Below are 24247 nucleotides of genomic sequence, written 5' to 3' on the forward strand. Positions count from 1 at the left end.
TGTGACTTCTGAAGGTAATTGGTGGCACCAGAGCTTTTTATGGGCTTCATATCAAAGGGGGTGAATACATACGCACATGACAATTATCAGTTTTATGTATATATATTTTTCTATTTTTACTTCACCGACTTTGACTATTGTGTTCTGATCCATCACATATAATTCAGATTAGAAAAACATTGAACTAAAGGCTGTATGTAACTAAATAGGTAAAAAGCCAGGGGGGGGGGGTGAATACTTTTGCAAGGCACTGTAGGTGGATGCAGCATCTGTCCCCCGGCACCTCTACACTGAGAACCGATCGATCTAATCCTGCTGAGCACTCGGTTCTCACAGGTCTGTAAGTAGAGGGCTGCAGACTGTCAGTCACGGCTCTCTGCTATGCCCCCCCCCCCCCGTTTGGGTACATTGTTACATGACTGAGTAATTGTCATTCAAAGGGTGGGAGCGCTGGAAATTGGCCTGGACCGGAAGGGCAGGAATCTTCCAGAACTGAGATGGTTAATGATCTTTTTATTGACAGACATTTGGTCGGGTGATATTTTAAAATTTTGGGGTTGTTGGATAAGTACAGAGACGGATCACACAAGATGCAATAAAAGTAATAACAGATAATAATAGAAAATAGAACAAGAATACTAAAGATGATGTTTCCGCCATGGAGTCCTGCCCACTTTTCATAGGGCGTGGCACACAGGTGATCACAGACATAAATGACTGCAAGCTCTTGAGGTGAGACTGAAATCTTACACGCTCTGGCTGCAGTAATCTAGGACCTGTGCGTAAGGAATGTCCACCCCACCCTTCGCCACCCCCCCACCCCCACTGGAGGAACAATATGACCTTCTAAGGAAGATCGCACATTCCTGGAAGGAGATTGGTGGTCTGGCTTGTCCATATAGTCAGTTTACAATCGTATTCCTATAGCGTGACGTCGGCTAAGGTGACCATCTTTATATATCTTGTATTGGCCCCTTAACCAGGTTCAGAATTCATTATTAGATATTGTGAGCCATAGGAAATCAACCGCCTGGTCATGTGATGGTGAAGCTCCTCCCCTTGTACCTGTATATGACATTTCCCATTTCTAATGGGAGGCTCCTGCTGACTTCCTGTTCTCTGCTTCTTTCAGATGTCTTGAAGATGGCAACTCCAACCATCAGGCCGAATAAAGGTGAAGTCCCATCCAGTCATGTAAAGGAGGAACCTCAGTCAGGTGAAGGACACAACCTCCCAGCCACCGGCCACTCCGGCCTTAAAGACCATAGACCGAATGTATTGTCCTGTATTAAGGAGGAACCCCAATCAGATGAAGGAGAAGACCTCCCCAACACTCAGACATCTCGGATTAGGATGGACCCAGCTCAAGTACAAAGTCCACCTGCAGAAATAAAGAAAGAACCCCGAGCTCTTGATAGAGAAGATCCCACCAACATGGACATCTCTCCACCCGCTGATCCCTCACAGAGTCTGTCTATTCAGATTAAAGAGGAGGATGAAGGTTCTCCTGCTGCTGGGATCGACATACTGAAAAGGACAATCACAGACTCTGATGTCATCACCGGAGAAAACAAGAAGATCAAACTGATGACAAAACCCACCGAGGTCAAAGGTCCCCCCGCAGCTCAGCCATCTAAGAACAACCACCTCTGCCCCGTGTGTAAAAGGAACTTCAGTAGCCATGGCAACATGGTACGTCACCGGGAGTTCCACAACGGGAAGAAGTTGTGCTGCCCGGTGTGCGGAGCCGAGTTCTGCAGCAAGATGGACCTCAAAGCTCATGTCCAGATACACAAAGTCAGCAATGTCCTCTACTGTGCCGAGTGTAACGTCATCTTCCCGACAAACCTTAGCGTCCTTGTCCATGAGAAGATCCACACCGGAGGGAAGCCGTTCTGCTGCTCACACTGTGGGAAACGCTTCTCCAGCCAATCCCAAGTCTCCGAACACATGAACCAACCATACTCCTGCATCGCCTGCCAGAAGATCTTCACCCATAAGGCGCTTCTCCTCCGCCACGAACGGACGCACATCGATGGAAAGCCCGTCTGTTCCGACTGCAGTAAGTGACCTGAGCAAACCTAAAGGAGTCCCACCTCCTGACCAAACCCTAAGGGAGTTCCGCCTCCTGACCGAACCCTAAGGTAGCCCCGCCTCCTGACCAAACCCTAAGGTAGTCCCGCCTCCTGACCGAACCCTAAGGTAGTCCCGCCTCCTGACCCAACCCTAAGGTAGTCCCGCCTCCTGACCGAACCCTAAGGTAGTCCCGCCTCCTGACCCAACCCTAAGGTAGTCCCGCCTCCTGACCGAACCCTAAGGTAGTCCCGCCTCCTGACCCAACCCTAAGGTAGTCCCGCCTCCTGACCCAACCCTAAGGTAGTCCCGCCTCCTGACCCAACCCTAAGGGAGTCCCGCCTGCTGGCGGAGCCCTAAGGGAGTCCCGCCTGCTGGCGGAGCCCTAAGGGAGCCCCGCCTGCTGGCGGAGCCCTAAGGGAGCCCCGCCTGCTGGCGGAGCCCTAAGGGAGCCCCGCCTGCTGGCGGAGCCCTAAGGGAGCCCCGCCTGCTGGCGGAGCCCTAAGGGAGCCCCGCCTTCTGCCTGGGCACGCATGCACAAAAGCCCATCTGTTCCAACTGCAGTAAGTGAACCCAAGGGAGCCCGGCCTCCTAAACCACCAGAAAGTGTCATGTGACAGAGGATGTACTATAACTGGTCATGTGATGGTAAAGCCCCTCCCTGTTTATGACACCATGAAATCCCTGTTTCCTATGGGAGGCCCCTGCTGACTTTTTGTTTTCTGTTTTTTCAGATATCTGGAACATGGCGATCCCAGCTGTGTTATTCAACCCCTCGATGCCCACCCCCCATAAAGAACATGGTATTTTAAAGTTCATACAAACCCCGCCCACATGCAGCACCAATCACAGAGGGGCCCCTCAGGTTAAGGTGGAGCTTCTCTCAACCAATTCATTGACTAATATAGTGGGGAAGAAGCCTGGTACTGCTGGCTGTGTTCCCCCAAACCTGGACATTAAGGAGGAACCCACAGACCACACCCCACCATCATCCGCTCAGAATAACCATTCTCATAACGAGGACCTGTCTCTCTAGCACACATTTCCACCATTAATGATACATGTGGAGGAGATCTCCTACCTGCAGCTCAGACTCAACTCTCCTCAGATCACATGACAATTTTACCCACATTGAAGTCAGAGCCCTGCCTTAAAATAAGGGGGAATCCGACTATCTCACATGGACAGCTTTATCCTCCAGGATCATTCCCATCTGTCTTCCCATATCCAGGAGGAGCCCCTTCCACAGGAAGATGATGTCTTCAGGGGACTCCTGTGGTGACCCTCCTCTCACATTACAGAGGAGACCCCCCCCCCCCCCCATGTGACATCAGCATTCACCAGACGGGCAGATTTTAAAGCAGAACTCTCCTTGGATGATGTGGACGGTTCTACAAGCAGCTCTGCAACCTCGTCTTGTACATCCAGCTTCTGGTGTGTCCTGTAGGAGCGACTCCAACCAGTTATAACCAGCCAAACCCCAGAAGGTCTACTCCGGAGTGAAGCCGTTCACCTCACCTGGAAGACTGATTTCTTTGTCCAGCAGCACATTCATATAGGAGAGAAGCCTCCCTGTCCTCAGAGTGCGGGAAACCATTCACCATCCACCAGAAGATCAACGCTGGGGAGAAACTCTACCCATCCTCAGAATATGGGAAACAGTTCATCCAGAACCTGGTCCTTCACCAGAAGATCTACACTGGGGAGAAGCTCTGCACCTGACTGCACCAGAGACTTCATCTGCAAGATCAACTTCATTGTCCACCAACGCATGCACAACACCATTCCCCTGTGTAGCCTGCGGCAAGAGCTACACCAACACGTCACGGCTGGTCCAACACCAGAAGGTCCACTCAGGAGTGAAGCCGTTCACCTGCTCGGAGTGCGCAAGTCCTTCACCCAGAAGGCCAACTTCCTGGTCCACCACAGGAGAGAAGCCCTACCCATGCTTAGAGTGCGGAAAATGGTTTAGCCTCCATCAGAGCCTGGTCCAACACCTGAAGATCCACTCAGGAGTAAAGCCGTTCACCTGCTCAATTGCGGCAAGTCCTTCACCTGGAAGGCTGACTTCCTGGTCCACCAGTGCGTTCACAAAGAAGAGAAGCCCTACCTGTGCTTGGAGTGCCGGAAACTCTTCAGCATCTATCAGAGCCTGGTCCTTCACCAGAGAAACACTTCTCATGCTACGAATGTGGCAAATGCTTTGTCCGCAAAGTCACCTAGACATTCACCGGCAAGAAACCATTCACCTACATGGAGTGTGGCAAGAGCTTCAGCCTCCATCAGAACCTCTTCCTGCAACAAAGAGTCCCCACAACGGGGAGAGACCTTTCTTCTGTGCCCAGTGCTCTGTGACTCATTGGGGCAAACGCAAGTCCGGAAGGTTCTCTTTCTCTACCAGGAGAAGCAGAGAATCACTAATGCAGCTTTCTTCTCTGTTACGGCTTCTCCTCTTCCTCGCTCCTGTCCTGGAAGGTGGGCAGGAACTATGACAAAACAATCCTTGAATGTGACTCCTCCCTTTCCTGCCATGTGACACCTTTGGTGATTGGTGTAGAGCTGTCACATGGGAGGAAGGAAAGGTTTCTGTACTGTGTAAGCTCCACAGACTTCCCTCACTTCACTTCTGGGAGTTGGATGGAGCCATGATGGAGAAAAAGATGTCCAATCCGGAGCTGACTTCCTGTACACAGTGTGATGGCCTCATCAACCTGGATTCATATTAAATTAATATAAATGTGGATTGCCGTCAGTCCTCTGAATTATACTGACTCCTCCTGGATAAACTCTCTATGATGTCATAATAACGGTTGGCTTTTATACATTTGTTAATAATAAATATATGAACTCTTGGATCTCTTCTATCATTCGGGAACCATTAGATTGGGGGTCTTGAATTAAAGTTGAGGTCCAGTCAGAAAAATTTCCTTCCGCCAGAGGTCCAAATTTCATTAACACTATAACACATCACGGTTCCCCCCCGTACATCATCATCTTCAGTGTACCTTTCACATCATAGTCCCCTTTACATCACAGTGTCCTCTATTCCCTTTCACAGCATCACAGCACTGCCCCCCTTTACATTGCAGTTCTCCTTTACACAACACTGCCCCCCTTTACATTGCAGTGCCCCTTTAGACAACAATGCCCCCCTTTACATTGCCCCTTTACACAACAATGCCCCCCTTTAAATTGCAGTGCCCCTTTACACATTTCCCCCTTTACACAACACTACCCCCCTTTACATTGCACTTCCCCATTACACAACACTACCCCCCTTTACATTGCAGTGCCCCTTTGCAAAACACTGCCCCCTTTACATTGCACTGCCCCTTTACACAGCACTACCCCCTTTACATTGCAGTGCCCCTTTACACAACACTGTCCCCTTTACATTACAGTGCCCCTTTACACAGCACTACCCCCTTTACATTACAGTGCCCCTTTACACAGCACTGCCCCCTTTACATTGCAGTGCCCCTTTACACAACACTGCCCCCTTTACATTACAGTGCCCCTTTACATTGCCCCCTTAAACAACAGTGCCCCCCCCCCCTTTACATCACAGTGTCCGTAGTTCCCTTTCACAGCACTGCCCCCCTTTACATTGCAGGGACCTTGAGATCTCGGTGCACCTTTACATAACACAGCACAGAGCCTCTTTTAATACAAGCCTCCCCTGCACAGTCCCATGGTACCTTTGGCAGGGCAGAGGCACTAATCATCCCTGAGTGTCTTCTCCCAGGCCTCCAGCCACCAATGTCATCCTCACAGCGTGCTGCAGATTGAGTCAGAGAGCGAGAGTCTTTTCATATTAACAAGCCAGGCAATCATCTGCTTGTTACATAACTCAAGCACATCCCGCCCCTCAGTCCCGATCTGCAGCTTCTGCCGCACCCGCCCGCTGTGAGGATGACATCAGTGGCCAGGTGGGAGGTCCAGGAGAGGATACCCAGCCATGGCAGTGGCACAGTCTAGACAGGACTGTCACTTGGTCTGGTTCCAGACCGCGGCCCACCATTTAGTGACCACTGCTTTAGATCAGTGGTTCTCAACCTTAATCCTCAAGTACCCCCAACAGGCCATGTTTTTGGAATTTCTCTTAGATAAAATAGCTGCCCAAAATACCAAACTATTGACTCTGATTTAAAGCACCTGTGCAAGGTGAAGGAAAACCTGCAAACATGACCTGTTTAGGGTACTTGAGGACTGAGGTTGAGAACCACGGCTTTAGATGATACGTTGTTTCTGCTCTTTCTTATGATGTGATGGAACTAAAACAGAGAAAATGGAGACTGGAAATGAGATGAGACATTTGTGGGGGTAATGGGGTCATAGAACCTGAAAAGGAAGGTCAATGACTCCGACCAGAACCTCCTCCCTCTTCATAGTCATCTGGAATGTCTCCATTCTACCAGAACACAGAGAACTTCTATAGAACATGTCCGATGTCCAACTCCACATCCTTCAGATGTATTTATTTAGTACAGTACACTCAAATCAGTGCCCGCCCCTGAGCAGCTTACAATCAGTCCCCATCCCACATACACACACACACACATACTGAGACTGGTTTAGACAGGAACCAGTTCACCTACCAGCAGGTCTTCGGAATGTGTGTTCAAATGGAAAACCCAGCGCTGAACTAGAAGGCCCATCACCAGGACCCCTGAGGTGGGTATGGAGAGCTCCACCTTATAATCTGATTGGGTCTCTGGAGGTAGGAGATGAACTATGGAGGCCTCATCCATTCGGGGAGGAAGAACACACTGTACATGGAGGTCCTGTTTATGTTTGTGGACCTTGTCTGGCTCAGCAGAATCCTCTCCCATGTCCCTGGGTGTTAACACCTCACCATAGGAGGCAGATAATGGCCAGCCTCACCTGGAGGAGGTCACCTGATATTTTCATTTCACACCAGAGACTTCTATATTTCTTAAGTCCAGGTGAAATGCTGTGCCCACTACGAGGGGACACAATGCTCCCCACCCTATGTGATGTATGGGGGCAGGGCCTTCACATGGGTCTGATGACTGAAGTCTCTGAGTTATACAAAGAATTTGTGTTGCATCCATTGCACACCTTAGGCCCCATAATGTCCGGGTGTGGGAGACTCCGATGTTCAGGTGTACCGTCCATTCCCTCCGCTGGCAGGCTGCTGAACTCTATGAGAGGCTTAAAGCTGCTGTGGCTGGAGGGTGCACCGAGCGCTACTAACATATAGGGCAGTATAAACCCAATGTGTGTGCCCCCTTCACCAGGGCCTGGGAAGGGTGAGTGGTTCCATATGACTCCTTCATCAAAGCTTTCTAGTGGTGGAGGGGTTCTATGTGCCCCCTTCATCAGAGCCGGGGATCTTAGAAGGGTTCTCTGTTCATCTTCATCAGGGCCTGGGGATGGTAGAGGGGTTCTATGTGCCCCCTTTATCACAGCCTGGGATGGTAGAGAAGTTCTATGTTCATCTTCATCAGGGCCCAGGGATGGCGGAGGGGTTCTATGTTCATCTTCATCAGGGCCCGGGGATGATGGGGGGGTTCTATGTTCATCTTCATCAGGGTCCGGGGATGGTGGAGGGGTTCTATGTTCATCTTCATCAGGGCCCGGGGATGGTAGAGGGGTTCTATGTTCATCTTCATCAGGGCCCGGGAAGAGTGAGTGGTCTAATATGACTCCTTCATCAAAGCTTTCAAGTGGTGAAGGGGTTCTATGTGCCCCCTTTATCACAGCCGGGGATGGTAGAGGGGTTCTATGTGCCCCCTTTATTACAGCCGGGGATGGTAGAGGGGTTCTATGTTCATCTTCATCAGGGCCCGGGGGTAGTAGAGGGGTTCTATGTGCCCCCTTTATCACAGCACGGGATGGTAGAGGGGTTCTCTGTTCATCTTCATCAGGGCCCGGGGATGGTAGAGGGGTTCTCTGTTCATCTTCATCAGGGCCCGGGAATGGTAGAGGGGTTCTATGTTCATCTTCATCAGGGCCCGGGGATGGTGGAGGGGTTCTATGTTCATCTTCATCAGGGCCCGGGGATGGTGGAGGGGTTCTATGTTCATCTTCATCAGGGCCCGGGGATGGTGGAGGGGTTCTATGTTCATCTTCATTAGGGCCCGGGGATGGTGGAGGGGTTCTATGTTCATCTTCATCAGGGCCCGGGGATGGTAGAGGGGTTCTATGTTCATCTTCATCAGGGCCCGGGGATGGTGGAGGGGTTCTATGTTCATCTTCATCAGGGCCCGGGGATGGTGGAGGGGTTCTATGTTCATCTTCATCAGGGCCCGGGGATGGTGGAGGGGTTCTATGTTCATCTTCATTAGGGCCCGGGGATGGTGGAGGGGTTCTATGTTCATCTTCATCAGGGCCCGGGGATGGTAGAGGGGTTCTATGTTCATCTTCATCAGGGCCCGGGGATGGTAGAGGGGTTCTATGTTCATCTTCATCAGGGCCCGGGGATGGTAGAGGGGTTCTATGTTCATCTTCATCAGGGCCCGGGGATGGTAGAGGGGTTCTATGTTCATCTTCATCAGGGCCCGGGGATGGTAGAGGGGTTCAATGTGACTCCATCAAAGCTTTGGAATGGTGTAGAGGTTCAGTATGCCCCCTTCATCATGGCCCGAGAAGCATGGGGATCTATGTTCACCTTCTTCAGGGCCCAGGAAGGGTGGGGGTCCTATGTGCTTCCCTTATCATAACCCAGGGATGATGTGGGGGTATTTCTGAGCTTCTAAGAAGGGGGTCACACAGCACCCCACTACCATACCCCAGGCTTTGATGAAGGGGACACATTGAACTAAACCCCCCACCATCCCCGGGCTCTGATGTATACAGGTTTATACAATGGTCATATATATAGAAGGGTATGTACGAAGGTGCGGCTTGGAGGAATTGAGGTTGCAAACCCAACATTTTGGGATCACCTACCCTTTTCTCAAGGCAGACCCCCCCTCTTACATTGCACCTTTATACATCTTATTGTATATGTCTGTCCTCAGAGGTGATGTGTGTTCTCTGGGTGTCACTCATTTCCTCTCAGCTCCTCTATAAACACACCGTGTACAGAACAACCACTAAGCCTAAGGGAGAACTCCACCAACAAATGAATCTATAGCTCTGGTGTTTCAGGAGGGACAAATGGTGGAGGGTGGACCTGACACCCAATGGAGGGAAGTAATTCATAATAGCAGTAATAGATTCTCTCATCCATCTCCTCCACCCATATACAGTACAGATGCCGGTGGAGATAGGAGACCGATGTGACTCTACATGGAGAGAGGAGACTCAATATAAGAATAGGGATCTCATTATACCATGAAGGACGATCGCCCTCCGATGACCTGGAGATGAGTAGAAGGATGGAGGAACGTTGTCCCGGTTGAGGTGAAAGGTCAAGTCTTCCTTAGGTTGATAGGAAGGACGTTTTTGTCCTTCACACCACCTTGTTGGCGGCTCTGACTTAGGGAGATGCGGTATGACCCCCACCATTCAGTTTAGGAAGTCCTACTACATCTGCTGACCCTCCTTCATTATGGGCCCTCTCTGAGGCGGTACAATGATAGGATTGTCTCTCTGAGCCGGTACAATGATAGGATTGTCTCTCTGAGGCGGTACAATGATAGGATTGTCTCTCTGAGGCGGTACAATGATAGGATTGTCTCTCTGAGCCGGTACAATGATAGGATTGTCTCCCTGAGACGGTACAATGATAGGATTGTCTCTCTGAGGCAGTACAATGATAGGATTGTCTCTCTGAGGCGGTACAATGATAGGATTGTCTCTCTGAGGCGGTACAATGATAGGATTGTCTCTCTGAGGCGGTACAATGATAGGATTGTCTCTCTGAGGCGGTACAATGATAGGATTGTCTCTCTGAGCCGGTACAATGATAGGATTGCCTCTCTGAGGAGGTACAATGATAGGATTGTCTCTCTGAGGCGGTACAATGATAGGATTGCCTCTCCGAGCCGGTACAATGATAGGATTGCCTCTCCGAGCCGGTACACTGATAGGATTGTCTCTCTGAGCCGGTACAATGATAGGATTGTCTCTCTGAGGCGGTACAATGATAGGATTGCCTCTCTGAGCCGGTACAATGATAGGATTGTCTCCCTGAGGAGGTACAATGATAGGATTGTCTCTCTGAGGCGGTACAATGATAGGATTGTCTCTCTGAGGCGGTACAATGATAGGATTGTCTCCCTGAGACGGTACAATGATAGGATTGCCTCTCTGAGCCGGTACAATGATAGGATTGTCTCTCTGAGGAGGTACAATGATAGGATTGTCTCTCTGAGACGGTACAATGATAGGATTGTCTCTCTGAGACGGTACAATGATAGGATTGTCTCTCTGAGGAGGTACAATGATAGGATTGTCTCTCTGAGACGGTACAATGATAGGATTGTCTCTCTGAGACGGTACAATGATAGGATTGCCTCTCTGAGGCGGTACAATGATAGGATTGTCTCTCTGAGGCGGTACAATGATAGGATTGTCTCTCTGAGGCGGTACAATGATAGGATTGTCTCTCTGAGCCGGTACAATGATAGGATTGCCTCTCTGAACCGGTACAATGATAGGATTGCCTCTCTGAGGAGGTACAATGATAGGATTGTCTCTCTGAGGCGGTACAATGATAGGATTGCCTCTCCGAGCCGGTACAATGATAGGATTGCCTCTCCGAGCCGGTACACTGATAGGATTGCCTCTCTGAGCCGGTACAATGATAGGATTGTCTCCCTGAGGAGGTACAATGATAGGATTGTCTCTCTGAGGCGGTACAATGATAGGATTGTCTCTCTGAGGCGGTACAATGATAGGATTGTCTCTCCGAGCCGGTACAATGATAGGATTGCCTCTCTGAGGAGGTACAATGATAGGATTGTCTCTCTGAGGAGGTACAATGATAGGATTGTCTCCCTGAGGAGGTACAATGATAGGATTGTCTCTCTGAGGCGGTACAATGATAGGATTGTCTCTCTGAGGCGGTACAATGATAGGATTGTCTCTCCGAGCCGGTACAATGATAGGATTGCCTCTCTGAGCCGGTACAATGATAGGATTGTCTCCCTGAGGAGGTACAATGACAGGATTGTCTCTCTGAGGCGGTACAATGATAGGATTGTCTCTCTGAGGGGGTACAATGATAGGATTGTCTCCCTGAGGCGGTATAATGATAGGATTGCCTCTCTGGCCTGGACCCCTATATCCTCTCTGACTCCTGGGGCCAACCCAGTCCTGGTCCCTCTACTCCCAGCCCCCCTCCCAGTCCTTACACCACACAGCACCATTGTTAATGTCATTTATAATCATTTTTTTAAATGATAATAATTTAAATACATTGTATTATAAATCTATATTACAACATAAAACAATATTTAAATAAATAATAATATAATAATATAAATATAAAAATACACTTTTAGCCCCCTTTCACACGAGGCGGACTCCGTTTCTACGGAGCCCGCCTCGGTCCGCCGGCTCAGCGGGAGATCAGTCCGTTGATCTCCGCTGAGCCGGCGGATGACAGGTCCCTCTCTGCTCACTGAGCGGGGGAGGGGCTTGTTAGGCGCCGCTGCCGCCTATGGAGGGATCGGACGAAAACGGACAGCCTGTCCATTTTCGTCAGATCTCACCCAATCCGCCAGCGACAGACCTGGACATAGAGCCATCCGTCTGCTTTTAGCGGATCGGACGGGGTCGGATGTCAGCGGACATGTCTCCGCTGACATCCGACGCTCCATAGGCTAACATGGAGCGCCCGTTCAGGTCCGCCGTCAAAACTGACAGGTCCGATCGTGTGAAAGGGGCCAAAAATTATTTAAATATAATATATGTACAATATATAAAGAATACAACTTTATATATATATATATATATATATATATATATATATATATATATATATATGTATATATATATATAAATTAAATTATGAGCACAATGGATTAAAAATTAATAATACTTTTTTTAATTTTATATATATATATATATTAACAAATTATATAAAAATACATATAAATAATATAAATATAGAAATACATTTTTACAGTATGCATATTGATAAATATAAAATATGTAGAACATAAAAAATACAATTTTATATATAGGTTATTTTATATGTATTTATTGATCTTATGTGTACAATGAAAAAAAACAATAATAAATATTTAATAAATAACTATTATAAAAAATAAAACATAAAATACATTTGTATAAATAATAATATACAAATATGTAATAATAATAACGTTATTTTGATCATAATAATTGTTGTGTCACGTGGTGCCCTCTTTGTATCACTGTCAGGCCGTCTCTGTATGGGTGTCGCCGTGCGGGGAGCCACCAGGTGGCGCTGTGGGCCCCTGAATGTGTTATTGGAGACCCCCCTTCAGATCCCCTCAGCAACACTGACCTGCAGCTCACAGCCACTGACAGTGGGGGTCACTCTACTTCCGGCTCATGGCCGACTCAGCTCATTTGCGTTCCACGGAGCTTCCGTCTTGTGCGGTTCACTTGCGCTCCAAGGGCTTCGCTCACGCTTCCGCTTCGTGCGCTCCACAGCGCTTCCGGAAAGAGGCGTGAAACGCACAAGGCGGAAGCGCTGTGGAGCGCACGAAGCGGAAGTGTGAGCGAAGCCCTTGGAGCGCAAGTGAACCGCACAAGGCGGAAGCTCCGTGGAACGCAAATGAGCTGAGCCTGCCATGACCCGGAAGTAGAGTGACCCCCACTGTCAGTGGCTGTGGGCTGCAGGTCAGTGTTGCTGAGGGGATCTGAAGGGGGGTCTCCAATACAGGACCTCATGGGGGGCCCCCAATAACACATTCAGGGGCCCAGTTGTTTCCATAGCAGGTGGCTAGCCAATCAGAGAGCAGCTGAAGTGGAGAGCCAGCACCTGATTGGCTGCTGTGCAGGTGGGGGGCCACAGGCTTTATCATAAGAAAATATTTATATAATATGAGGATTATAATGTACAGGAGGAAGGAAAAGATCAGCCAGACCCCCATTGTTCTACAGGAAATCTGGCTTCACCCCGAGGCTGCAGATATAAATAATAATAATAGAGATACGGTGCTAATTATTATAATAGAGGGTTTTCATAGAGACAACGCTTTACAATATAGAGGTATGATACAACCCAATACAAGAGGGTTAGGAGGGACCTGGTCCCAAGAGCTTACAATCTATACGAGAGGGACAAGTGATACATAAGCTAATAACAGTGGGGGATGAGCTGATAGAGAATGTTGAAGTTCAGTTGTTGGCCGGAGGTGGGATAGACTTTACTATAGAGATGAGCTCCGGGGATCACCTAAAGAAAGGGACAAAGTAGGAGATAGACAGATTGGGGTGCGGCTTTCCAGAGGAAAGGAGAAGTTCTATAAAATTCCTGGAGGTGAGCATGGGAGGAGGAAATGAGGAGTGGATAGGATGGTGGGAACAGACCCAGGGAGGAGGTGTAGATATAGAGTAGAAGTTATCTGAGGTCAGAGACTTAGAGGATCCCTATGGAAAGAAGAAGAGGAGGGGATAGAGTGGTAGGTCTGAGGTCAGAGCCTTGGAGGAGCCCTATGAAGAGAAGAGGAGGAGATAGAGTTGTAGGTCTGAGGTCAGAGCTTTGGAGGAGCCTTATGGAAAGAAGAAGAGGAGGGGATAGAGTGGTAGGTCTGAGGTCAGAGCCTTGGAGGAGCCCTATGAAGAGAAGAGGAGGAGATAGAGTTGTAGGTCTGAGGTCAGAGCTTTGGAGGAGCCCTATGAAGAGAAGAGGAGGAGATAGAGTTGTAGGTCTGAGGTCAGAGCTTTGGAGGAGCCCTATGGAAAGAAGAGGAAAGGGACAGAGTTGTAGGTCTGAGGTCAGAGCCTTGGAGGACCCCTATGGAAAGAAGAAGAGGAGGGTATAGAGATGTAGGTCTGAGGTCAGAGCCTTGGAGGACCCCTATGGAAAGAAGAGGAGGGGATAGAGTTGTAGGTCTGAGGTCAGAGCCTTGGAGGACCCCTATGGAAAGAAGAGGAGGGGATAGAGTTGTAGGTCTGAGGTCAGAGCCTTGGAGGAGCCCTATGGAGAGAAGAGGAGTAGATGAGGTTATGGGTCTGAGGTCAGAGCTTTGGAGAAACCCTATGGAAAGAAGAGGAGAATATAGAGTTGTAGGTCTGAGGTCAGAGCCTTGGAGGACCCCTATTGAAAGAAGAGGAGGAGATAGAGTTGTAGGTCTGAGGTCAGAGCCTTAGAGGACGCCTATGGAAAGAAGAAGAAAAGGGGATAGAGTTGTAGACTGAGGTCAGAGCCTTGGAGGACCCCCATGGAACCAAGAAGAGGAGGGGATAGAGTTGTATGTCTAAGGTCAGAGCCTTGGAGGACCTCTACAGTAAGAGGAGTCAGAGTTTTAGGCGACACTAAAGGACTACTGTAATAGGTAGGAGGAGAACCAGGAAAGGGCAGAGTCTTGCAGGCCAAAGGAGTGGAGTTTCTGAAGAGAAGGGGGTGTTTTACTCTATCAAAAGAAGAAGAAAGGTCCAGGAGTAGGAGGACAGAATAGTGTCTTTTGGTTTTAGCCATTAGCAGATAGTTTGTGAGTTTTAGGAGAGCAGTTTCTATAGAGTTTTGAGGGCGAAATCCAGACTGAAGGAGATGAAGAAGGCTGTTCTCGGTGAGATGGTCGCTCAGTCATTTTTAGATCAGACTTTCAAAGAGTTTGAAGGAAAAGGGGAGCAAGGAGATGGGGCTTAGGTTGTTAAGATTGGTAGGGTCCTGTGAGGGCTTTTTAAGTATGGGGGTGACTAGTGCATGTTTTAGAGCATTGGGAAAGATGCCAGAAGAGAGATTGAAGATGTGAGTTAGAAAGTGTAGGATGGAGCCGGAGGGTTAGCGCAGTATTTGCGAGGTGAGATTTTATCATAGAGGTGTTCAGTAGAAAAGTAGAAAAGAAAAGGGTTTGAGGTGGCAAAGGTTTCTACAGGTAATTGTTAGGTGGTTGGAGGGAGAGGAGGTGGAGGAGGAGAGGGAGAGAGTGAAACTAATAAGGTGGTGATCAGAGAGAGGGAAAGGAATGTTGGAGAGGTTGTACAAAGTTGAGTGGTGAGAGAATACAAGGTCAAGGGTGTTGCCATCAGTGTGAGCAGGGGCATGTATCCATTGTGTATCCATTATGTATCCAATGTGTATCCATTGTGTGTCCATTGTGTGTCCAATGTGTGTCCATTGTGTGTCTTTTGTGTATCTATTGTGTGTCCATTGTGTATCCACTGTGTGTCCATTGTGTATCCAATGTGTGTCCATTGCTAGAGGTCAAAGGAGGAAGATAGTCTGAGAAGTTTAGAAGTAGCAGGATCCAATGCGTATCCATTGTGTATCCATTGTGTGTCCATTGTGTATCCAATGTGTATCCAAAAAGTTCAGTGGTGAGAGAATACAAGGTCAAGGGTGTTGCCATCAGTGTGAGCAGAGGCATGTATCCATTGTATATCCAATGTGTGTCCATTGTGCGTCCATTGTGTGTCCATTGTGTGTCCATTGTGTATCCATTGTGTGTCCATTGTGTGTCCATTGTGTGTCTATTGTGTGTCCATTGCTACAGGTCAAAGGAGGAAGATAGTCTGAGAAGTTTAGACGTAGCAGGAGTGTTCGTATTAACAGGGATGTTGAAGTCACCGGGAGTGATTGTGGGGATTTCAGAAGAGAGAAAGTAGGGTAGCCAGGTAGAGAAGTCTGTATGGAAGGTTGATACGGGTAAAGGGGGTCAACTGATCACGGCAATTCTTAAAGAAACTGGAGAAAATAGACAAATACAGTGAGCTTCAACCAAGGAAAGTGACAGAGAGGGAGGTGAGTGAATACCCGAGAGATGCTCAGTGGTGATAGAAGGACTCCACCTCCCTTCCCTCCACTGAGGACAGAGGAGACCACCATGAGAAAGGGCAGCAGGAGAGGCAGAGTCAGATTCCTGAAGCCAAGTTTCAGTAACAGCAAGTAGAATAAAGGAGTTAGTGATAGAAATGCTCTGGAGAGAGGCGAGATTGTTATAGACAGGGCAGGTGTTTCAGAGAGTGCATGAGAAGGGGAAGCTGGCTCTGGGAAAAAGAAGAAGAGAACTTAGAATAGATTGTGGCTGCTCAAAGAGGACAGCAGCAGGGTGTGGGGGTGAAAGTTAGAAGTTAGATGTAGGGCCAGGATCAGGGGAGACATCCCCAGAAGTCAAGAGAAGCAGAAGAGTGTGGGAGGTTAGATGGGAGTCTGATTTATGAGAGTGCACGTGTCAGTGATCTGGAGGTTATGTCACCTTGTGGGGTCATGACTAGCAGAGGAGATAGTATTGTAGGATGGAAGGGTGGAGAGCATATTATAGAATGGAGAGAGGAGTAGTCAGACTGGGAAGCACAAGGCTGGACAGGGGAATACTTGATCACCTGTAGTCTGTAGAACTGATTGTAGATGCCTTCTTCTATGTGCCGGGACACCTATACTAAACATTGTGGAGAAAAGAGGAGAAGAGTCTATAGTGGACTCTCTTCATTTCACTATACTAAACATTCACACTCTGGATAACCATTGCAGGAGTTTTGATGCCCCCCGAGACAATCATTATTCACCATACCGCCACTGGTCAGCCAATCAGTTTTCACCATACCGACACCGATGATACATCAGACTGGCAATCATCATTTTACCCATCAGCATTGTGTAATATATATATATATAATATCTTCCTAGATCAGTGCCGGATGGACATGGAGAAGGACCAGAATGACATCACCTACAGGATACTCAACCTCACCCTGGAGATTATCTACCTGCTGACCGGAGAGGTGAGGAGGATTCTGGGAGGTCACATGACATCACTCTTATCTCTATTAATAATACACAGACCTGACCGAAGAGGTGAGGAGGATTCTGGGAGGTCACATGACATCACTCTTATCTCTATTAATAAAACATAGACCTGACCGGAGAGGTGAGGAGGATTCTGGGAGGTCACATGACATCACTCTTATCTCTATTAATAAAACACAGACCTGACCGGAGAGGTGAGGAGGATTCTGGGAGGTCACATGACATCACTCTTATCTCTATTAATAATACACAGACCTGACCGAAGAGGTGAGGAGGATTCTGGGAGGTCACATGACATCACTCTTATCTCTATTAATAAAACACAGACCTGACCGGAGAGGTGAGGAGGATTCTGGGAGGTCACATGACATCACTCTTATCTCTATTAATAAAACACAGACCTGACCGGAGAGGTGAGGAGGATTCTGGGAGGTCACATGACATCACTCTTATCTCTATTAATAAAACACAGACCTGACCGGAGAGGTGAGGAGGATTCTGGGAGGTCACATGACATCACTCTTATCTCTATTAATAAAACACAGACCTGACCGGAGAGGTGAGGAGGATTCTGGGAGGTCACATGACATCACTCTTATCTCTATTAATAAAACACAGACCTGACCGGAGAGGTGAGGAGGATTCTGGGAGGTCACATGACATCACTCTTATCTCTATTAATAAAACACAGACCTGACCGGAGAGGTGAGGAGGATTCTGGGAGGCCACATGACATCACTCTTATCTCTATTAATAAAACACAGACCTGACCGGAGAGGTGAGGAGGATTCTGGGAGGTCACATGACATCACTGTTATCTCTATTAATAAAACACAGACCTGACCGGAGAGGTGAGGAGGATTCTGGGAGGTCACATGACATCACTGTTATCTCTATTAATAAAACACAGACCTGACCGGAGGGTCACATTAAAAATCATTGTTACTATTTTAATACAGAGTTTTCCTCCTGTGAAGTCCGGTGATCATCTCACCATCATGGTGCCTCCACCTCAGTTTCTGAAACCTAAGGGGGAAGGTGACCAAAAGATCCTGGAACTGATCAAGAAGATGATGGAGCTGCTGACAGGAGAGGTGAGCGGTGCCGGGAATTCTGGGACATTATCCAGTAACAGACAAGGGATGTGTCTGGATGGTGACTGTATCATTGTGTGTGTCAGGTTCCTATAAGGTGTCAGGATGTCACTGTCTATTTCTCCATGGAGGAGTGGGAGTATTTAGAAGGACACAAGGATCTCTACAAGGACGTCATAATGGAGGACCACCACACCCTCCCGGATTCGGGTAAGAGATTGGACATGATCTTCCATGTACATCTCAGCCCTAGTGATGGCCAAATGTTGAATTCTCCAACCAGATAGGTTTAAATGAACCGATCCTTTGGGATTGAAGGTATGAAAAATAACTGTTATGACTGTGGATAATCAGTCAATCACATCCCTCTTAAGCTTCTCCCAATTGGGCTGTGGGGACCTTTATAGATTTACATTCGTCTAACTTGCTGCACAATTGGCAAAAAAAGGAAACTTCCAGATGTTTCTTTTTCTCCGTTTTGTGTTGAGTTATAACCTGGGTTTCTGTGGGGATGGTGACGGTTAGATGTTTCCAAACTTTATTTCCTGAGACATCTGCCAGTCTGTGGTCACCCTAAATACTCTATATGGCCCAAAGTAGATGAATTCCCCTCCAATGATGGAGTTCAGGTGTCTCCAGTGAAGAGCCCTGGTAATACTCCGTCATACAAAGACATGGGAGACAATTGTGCTCTTCCAACCTTGTGGTAACAGTTTGGTGAAGGCCCTTTTCTGTGTACAAAGCCATCTCCATAAAGACATGGTGTGACCAGTTTGGTGTGGAGGAACTCGAGTGTCCTGTACAGATCCCTGACCTCATCACTACTGATCACCATTGGGATGAACTTGAACGTTGGCTGAAGGCCAGGCTTTATTTTTTTTTTGGTGCCCAACGTGAGGCCCAGTCTTCTCATCAAACATTATTACTTGACCTCACAGAGTGGAGGATGTGATAGCCACAAAGGGGGAAACTCCATATTAATGATTTAGGAATGGATGTCCAACATATAGGTGTGATGGGTGGAGAAACTCGAGTGTCCTGCACAGAGCCCTGACCTCAACCCTATTGAACACCTTTGGAATTAATAGGAATGCAGATACCGATCCAGGTATTTTCTTTTGGTGTCCAATGTGAGTCAGGTCTTCTCATCCAACATCAGTGCCTGACCTCACAAATGGGACAAATTCCCACAGACACCCTCCAAATTCTTGTGGAAAGTCCTTCTAGAAGAGTGAAGGATGTTCTAGACACAAAAGGGGGCAACTTCTTGATGGCCTTGGGGTGAGGGGACAGCCCCATATTATTGGCCATACTTGGGGGGGGGGGACAACTAAAGTTTAAAAGGAAATGACCAAGGGATTGCCAAAGGCACCAACATTCTATTTACATAGTCAAAAAGTAAGAAGAACAAGGTGGACTTCTGAGGGGCCAGCAGGAAACACGCAATATAAAATCATTACATTTTTATTATTTCAGCATATAGAAAATCACTTAGATAAAAGAAAAAGCCATATATACAAAAAAGACCTCCCTCAGACCCTCACATAGAATTACAGACACCAAACATATAACACAAAGGTCACATCTGGAAACAATATGGTGGATTGGGTGTCTTCCATAGCTGGGCGGTCTCTCTATGTCTCAACGCGTTTCACCTCGCTTCTTCAGGAAGTGAGGGGAGCTGGAAGGGTAGAACATACCCATTCAAAGTACAAGATCCTAAAACACACAATTTGAATTGATAATCACGTAAATCCAAAATAAGCTCACCAAGCCGAGACAGTGTTGTTGTCCCTTGTTTGGTGCCGGACTGTTCCGGCTTGGTGAGCGTATTTTTGATTTATGTGATTATCAATTAAACTTGTGTGTTTTATGATTTTGTACTTTGAATTGTAATGTTCTACCCTCCGGCTCCCCTCACTTCCTGAAGAGGGGAACAAAGAAATTGTTTTTCTTCCACCCTCCACCTCATGACGTCACTCTGGTCCTCCAAGGCCATAGAGGCGATCAAAGACAATCTACTCTTTGATCGCCTCTGGGACCAGCCGGCTGCACCATTGGATTGTTCCTCGGGCTTGCTGGTTTAGAATGGTAAGCCCAAGAAACACCAGCAAGCGGTGGGAGGGGACACTTTCATGAGAAAACCAACTGATGGCTGAAAGAACGATACCGGAGTTATGGCTGATGGCTTCATCCATGACCCCAGTAAACCACTTCAAAGCCGCAACTTATATATACATATTGCAGTCTTGAAGTGGATATGGTGTAATAATAACAATGTCATGGTTTTATGTTGAGTGTTTCCTGTTGGCACCTTGTTCTTCTTATTTTTTTACTCCATAAAATGGCCGTGGTTGTAGGTTGGGATGATGTTGAAGGTTGTGGAAGTGTGATGGTTGGGTGTCCACCAACTTGGCCATGCTGAATATAAAAAAAAGGCTGAGGGGGTCATGAAAGGGTTCTATTCATATGGTGATGACCTCCCAATCCCAATCATATATCATTTTGTTTCTACCAATAGACGCATCCTTTCTGGGTGAAAACATGGAGGAGGAATTGACATGGAGGGAAGACGAGGATCCCCCAGATGTTCACAATTACGAGGACTCTACTTCCAGTGAAGAAGGGATCTTCACAGACACAGAAAATGATACTTCCCGAGACTGTGCACGGTATTCGTGTCGGATCATTATGGAGGATTCCGGTGAAGAAGTACGCCTCCCACAGGAAGACACCCCACCCCTGACTGTTCACAAACAGACCTCATCTGGTCAGGCTAAGTCAGAGCTCCCCCCAAATCAAGAACCAGGTCCCCCATGTATGGACAGTGTGACACCTACAGATCAAACACAAGTCACGTCTAGTCATGTTAAGGCGGAACCCAGCTTGTACAAAGACTTGGACATAGATAGTCTGGCATCTGCCGACAGGAGACCTTATACACCCCCCCATATAAAGGAGGAACCCCTCTCAGATGAAGAGGAACACATCCCAGAGTCAGACCATTCGGACCCTATGGATTGTTCCCAGCGTTCCTCTATAAAGGACGAGTCCATGTCTTGGGATGAAGGCGATTTCCTGAATAGTGGTCTTTACACCCACCATGGACAATACATATCTGCTCATGTCAAGATGGAATCGGCCTCCAGCAGCAACAACATACGGAAGCGGTGGCCTTGCTTCGAATGCGGGAAGACACTGTCCACCAGATCCAATCTTTTTGTCCATCAGAGATCGCACGTCCGGAAGAAGCCGTTCGTGTGCGCGGAGTGCGGTAAAGGCTTCTCCAGCCGCGGCTACCTGGTCATACACCGGCGGAATCACACAGGGGAGCGGCCCTTCTCCTGCTCTGAGTGCGGGGAGAGTTACACGGCCAAGTCCCAGCTGCTGCGCCACCAGACCAAGCTGCACAGCGACAGGCGCTTCGTATGTGCCGACTGCGGCCGCTGCTTCATCGTCAGGTCCGCGCTGAACGAACACCGGAAGATCCACTCGGGGGAAAAACCCTTCAGCTGCGCTGAGTGTGGCCGCTGCTTCAACAGGAAGTCCAACCTGATCTCCCACTACAAGGTGCACACTGGGGAGAAACCGCACGGCTGTCCCGACTGCAGCAAGAGCTTCACCACCAAATCAGTGCTGAGAGCCCATCAGAGGATCCACATGGGGCTGAAATTTAGATCCTGACCCTGGAGGACTAATTGAGGCCCCAAGGGATAGACTCTTCTGACTGGGAACGATGCGGACTGTCCTACAGTAAATGTGGCCTCAAGGGACAGACTCTTCTGACTGGGAACCATGGGGACTGGCCTAAATGTGTCCCCAAGGGCCTGCAGTTTCTGTGGCCCCCTAGGGACAGGCTTTACTGACTGTGACCCAGGAGGACTGTCTTAAACATTGCCCGATGGGACTGCTTGTTCTGGCTGTGGCCTCCAGGGACAGACTCTTCTGAGTGAGACCCAGGAGGACTGTCCTAAATGTGGCCCCAAGGGAATGCCTGTTTTAGCTGCAGCACTGAGGGACAGATTCTTCTGACTGGGAACCATGGGGACTGTTCTAAATATGGCCACAAGGGAATGCCTGGTCTAACTGTGGCCCCAAGGGACAGGCTGTACTGACTGGGACCCTAGAGGACTGTCCTAAATGTGGCTCCAAGGGACTTCCTGTTCTGGCTGTGACCCCAAGGGATAGACTTTTCTGACTGGGAATCATGGGGACTGTCCTACATTTGGCCCCAAGTGTCTGCCTGTTCTGGCTTCAACACCAAAGGATAGACTCTTCTTATTGGGAACCCAGGAGGACTTTCCTAAATGTGACCCCAAGGGGCTGTTGTTCTAGCTGTTGCCCCATTGGGTCATACACTGTTGACTGGGACCCTAGAGGACTGTCCTAAATATGACCCCAAATGACTGCTGTTCCAGCAGTGGCTCCCCAGGGGCAGGCTGATTGTTCTACCTTTGACCCGAGGACTTTCTATGCTGTGGATGATATTTATACTTTTTAATTTAATTGAGTTTTAGGTAATAAAGCTAATAAAACGATAATTTCTGAGTGTTGGGTGTCTCCTGGGAAGCTTCTCCAAGTATTCTGGTTCTTCCTAAAGAGAAACTGACAACATGTATACCCAGTGATCAGCTCTTCCTAGGAGGGACCTGACAACACGTATGCGCAGTGATTGGCTCTTCCTAGGAGGAGCCTGACAACACGTATAACCAGTGATTGGCTCTTCCTAGGAGGAGCCTGACAACACGTATACCCAATGATCGGTTCTTCCTAGGAGGTGCCTGACAACAAATATACCCAGTGATCGGCTCTTCCTAGGTGGAGCCTGCCAACACGTATACCCAGTGATCGGCTCTTCCTAGGAGGAACATGACAACACGTATACCCAGTGATCGGCTCTTCCTAGGAGGAACATGACAACACGTATACCCAGTGATCGGATCTTCCTAGGAGGAACATGACAACACGTATACCCAGTGATCGGATCTTCCTAGGAGGAACATGACAACACGTATACCCAGTGATCGGATCTTCCTAGGAGGAGCCTGACAACACTTATACCCAGTGATAGGTTCTTCTTAGGAGGAGCCTGACAACACACATACCCAGTGATCGGCTCTTCCTAGGAGGAGCCTGACAACACATATACCCAGTGATCGGCTCTTCCTAGGAGGAGCCTGACAACACGTATACCAAGTGATCGGCTCTTCCTAGGAGGAGCCTGACAACACGTATACCTAATGATCGGTTCTTCCTAGGAGGTGCCTGACAACAAGTATACCCAGTGATCGACTCTTCCTAGGTGGAGCCTGACAACACGTATACCCAGTGATCGGCTCTTCCTAGGAGGAACATGACAACACGTATAACCAGTGATCGGCTCTTCCTAGGAGGGGCCTGACAACACGTATAACCAGTGATCGGCTCTTGCTAGGAGGAGCCTGACAACATGTATACCCAGTGATCGGCTCTTCCTAGGAGGGGCCTGACAACACGCATACCCAGTGATCGGCTCTTCCGAAGGAGGAGCCTGACAACACGTATACCCAGTGATCGGATCTTCCTAGGAGGAGCCTGACAACATGTATACCCAGTGATCGGATCTTCCTAGGAGGAGCCTGACAACACGTATACCCAGTGATCGGCTCTTCCTAGGAGGAGCCTGACAACACGTATACCCAATGGTCGGTTCTTCCTAAAGGCAATCTGACAACACGTATACCCAGTGATGGGTTCTTCCTAGGAGGAGCCTGACAACACATATACCCAGTGACCGGATCTTCCTAGGAGGAGACTGACAACACGTATACCCAGAGATAGGTTCTTCTTAGGAGGAGCCTGACAACACACATACCCAGTGATCCGCTCTTCCTAGGATGAACATGACAACACATATACCTAGTGATCGGCTCTTCCTAGGAGGGGCCTGACAACACGTATAACCAGTGATCGGCTCTTCCTAGAAGGAGCCTGACAACACGTATACCCAGTGATCGGTTCTTCCTAGGAGGAGCCTGACAACACATATACCCAGTGATCGGCTCTTCATAGGAGGGGCCTGACAACACGTATACCCAGTGATCGGCTCTTCCTAGAAGGAGCCTGACAACAGGTATACCCAATGATCGGTTCTTCCTAGGAGGTGCCTGACAACAATTATACCCAGTGATCGGCTCTTCCTAGGTGGAACATGACAACACGTATACCCAGTGATCGGATCTTCCTAGGAGGAGCCTGACAACCCGTATACCCAGTGATCGGC

The 24247-nt window shown here is 48.4% G+C and overlaps 2 protein-coding genes across 2 annotated transcripts; both read left to right on the forward strand.

Annotated features, from left to right (window-relative positions):
• Positions 1 to 1132: 1132 nt before the first annotated feature.
• LOC141104775 (uncharacterized) lies at positions 1133 to 4925 on the forward strand (the record flags this gene model as incomplete). The annotated part of the gene is given in 2 exon segments (XM_073594507.1): positions 1133 to 2062; positions 2808 to 4925. Coding segments are annotated over 2 exon segments (1232 nt in total), but the record flags the coding sequence as incomplete, so codon positions are not given.
• Positions 4926 to 12722: 7797 nt separating this feature from the next.
• On the forward strand, positions 12723 to 22526 carry LOC141104844 (uncharacterized). The gene is made up of 5 exons (XM_073594626.1): positions 12723 to 12816; positions 16772 to 16866; positions 17851 to 17985; positions 18072 to 18195; positions 20507 to 22526. The coding sequence occupies exons 2-5, from the start codon at positions 16783 to 16785 to the stop codon at positions 21667 to 21669; spliced, it is 1506 nt and encodes a 501-aa protein (XP_073450727.1). The 5' UTR covers positions 12723 to 12816; positions 16772 to 16782; the 3' UTR covers positions 21670 to 22526.
• The last annotated feature ends 1721 nt before the right edge of the window (positions 22527 to 24247 follow it).

Source organism: Aquarana catesbeiana, linkage group LG08 (assembly GCF_042186555.1).
Source record: "Aquarana catesbeiana isolate 2022-GZ linkage group LG08, ASM4218655v1, whole genome shotgun sequence".
Classification (NCBI taxonomy): domain Eukaryota; kingdom Metazoa; phylum Chordata; class Amphibia; order Anura; family Ranidae; genus Aquarana; species Aquarana catesbeiana.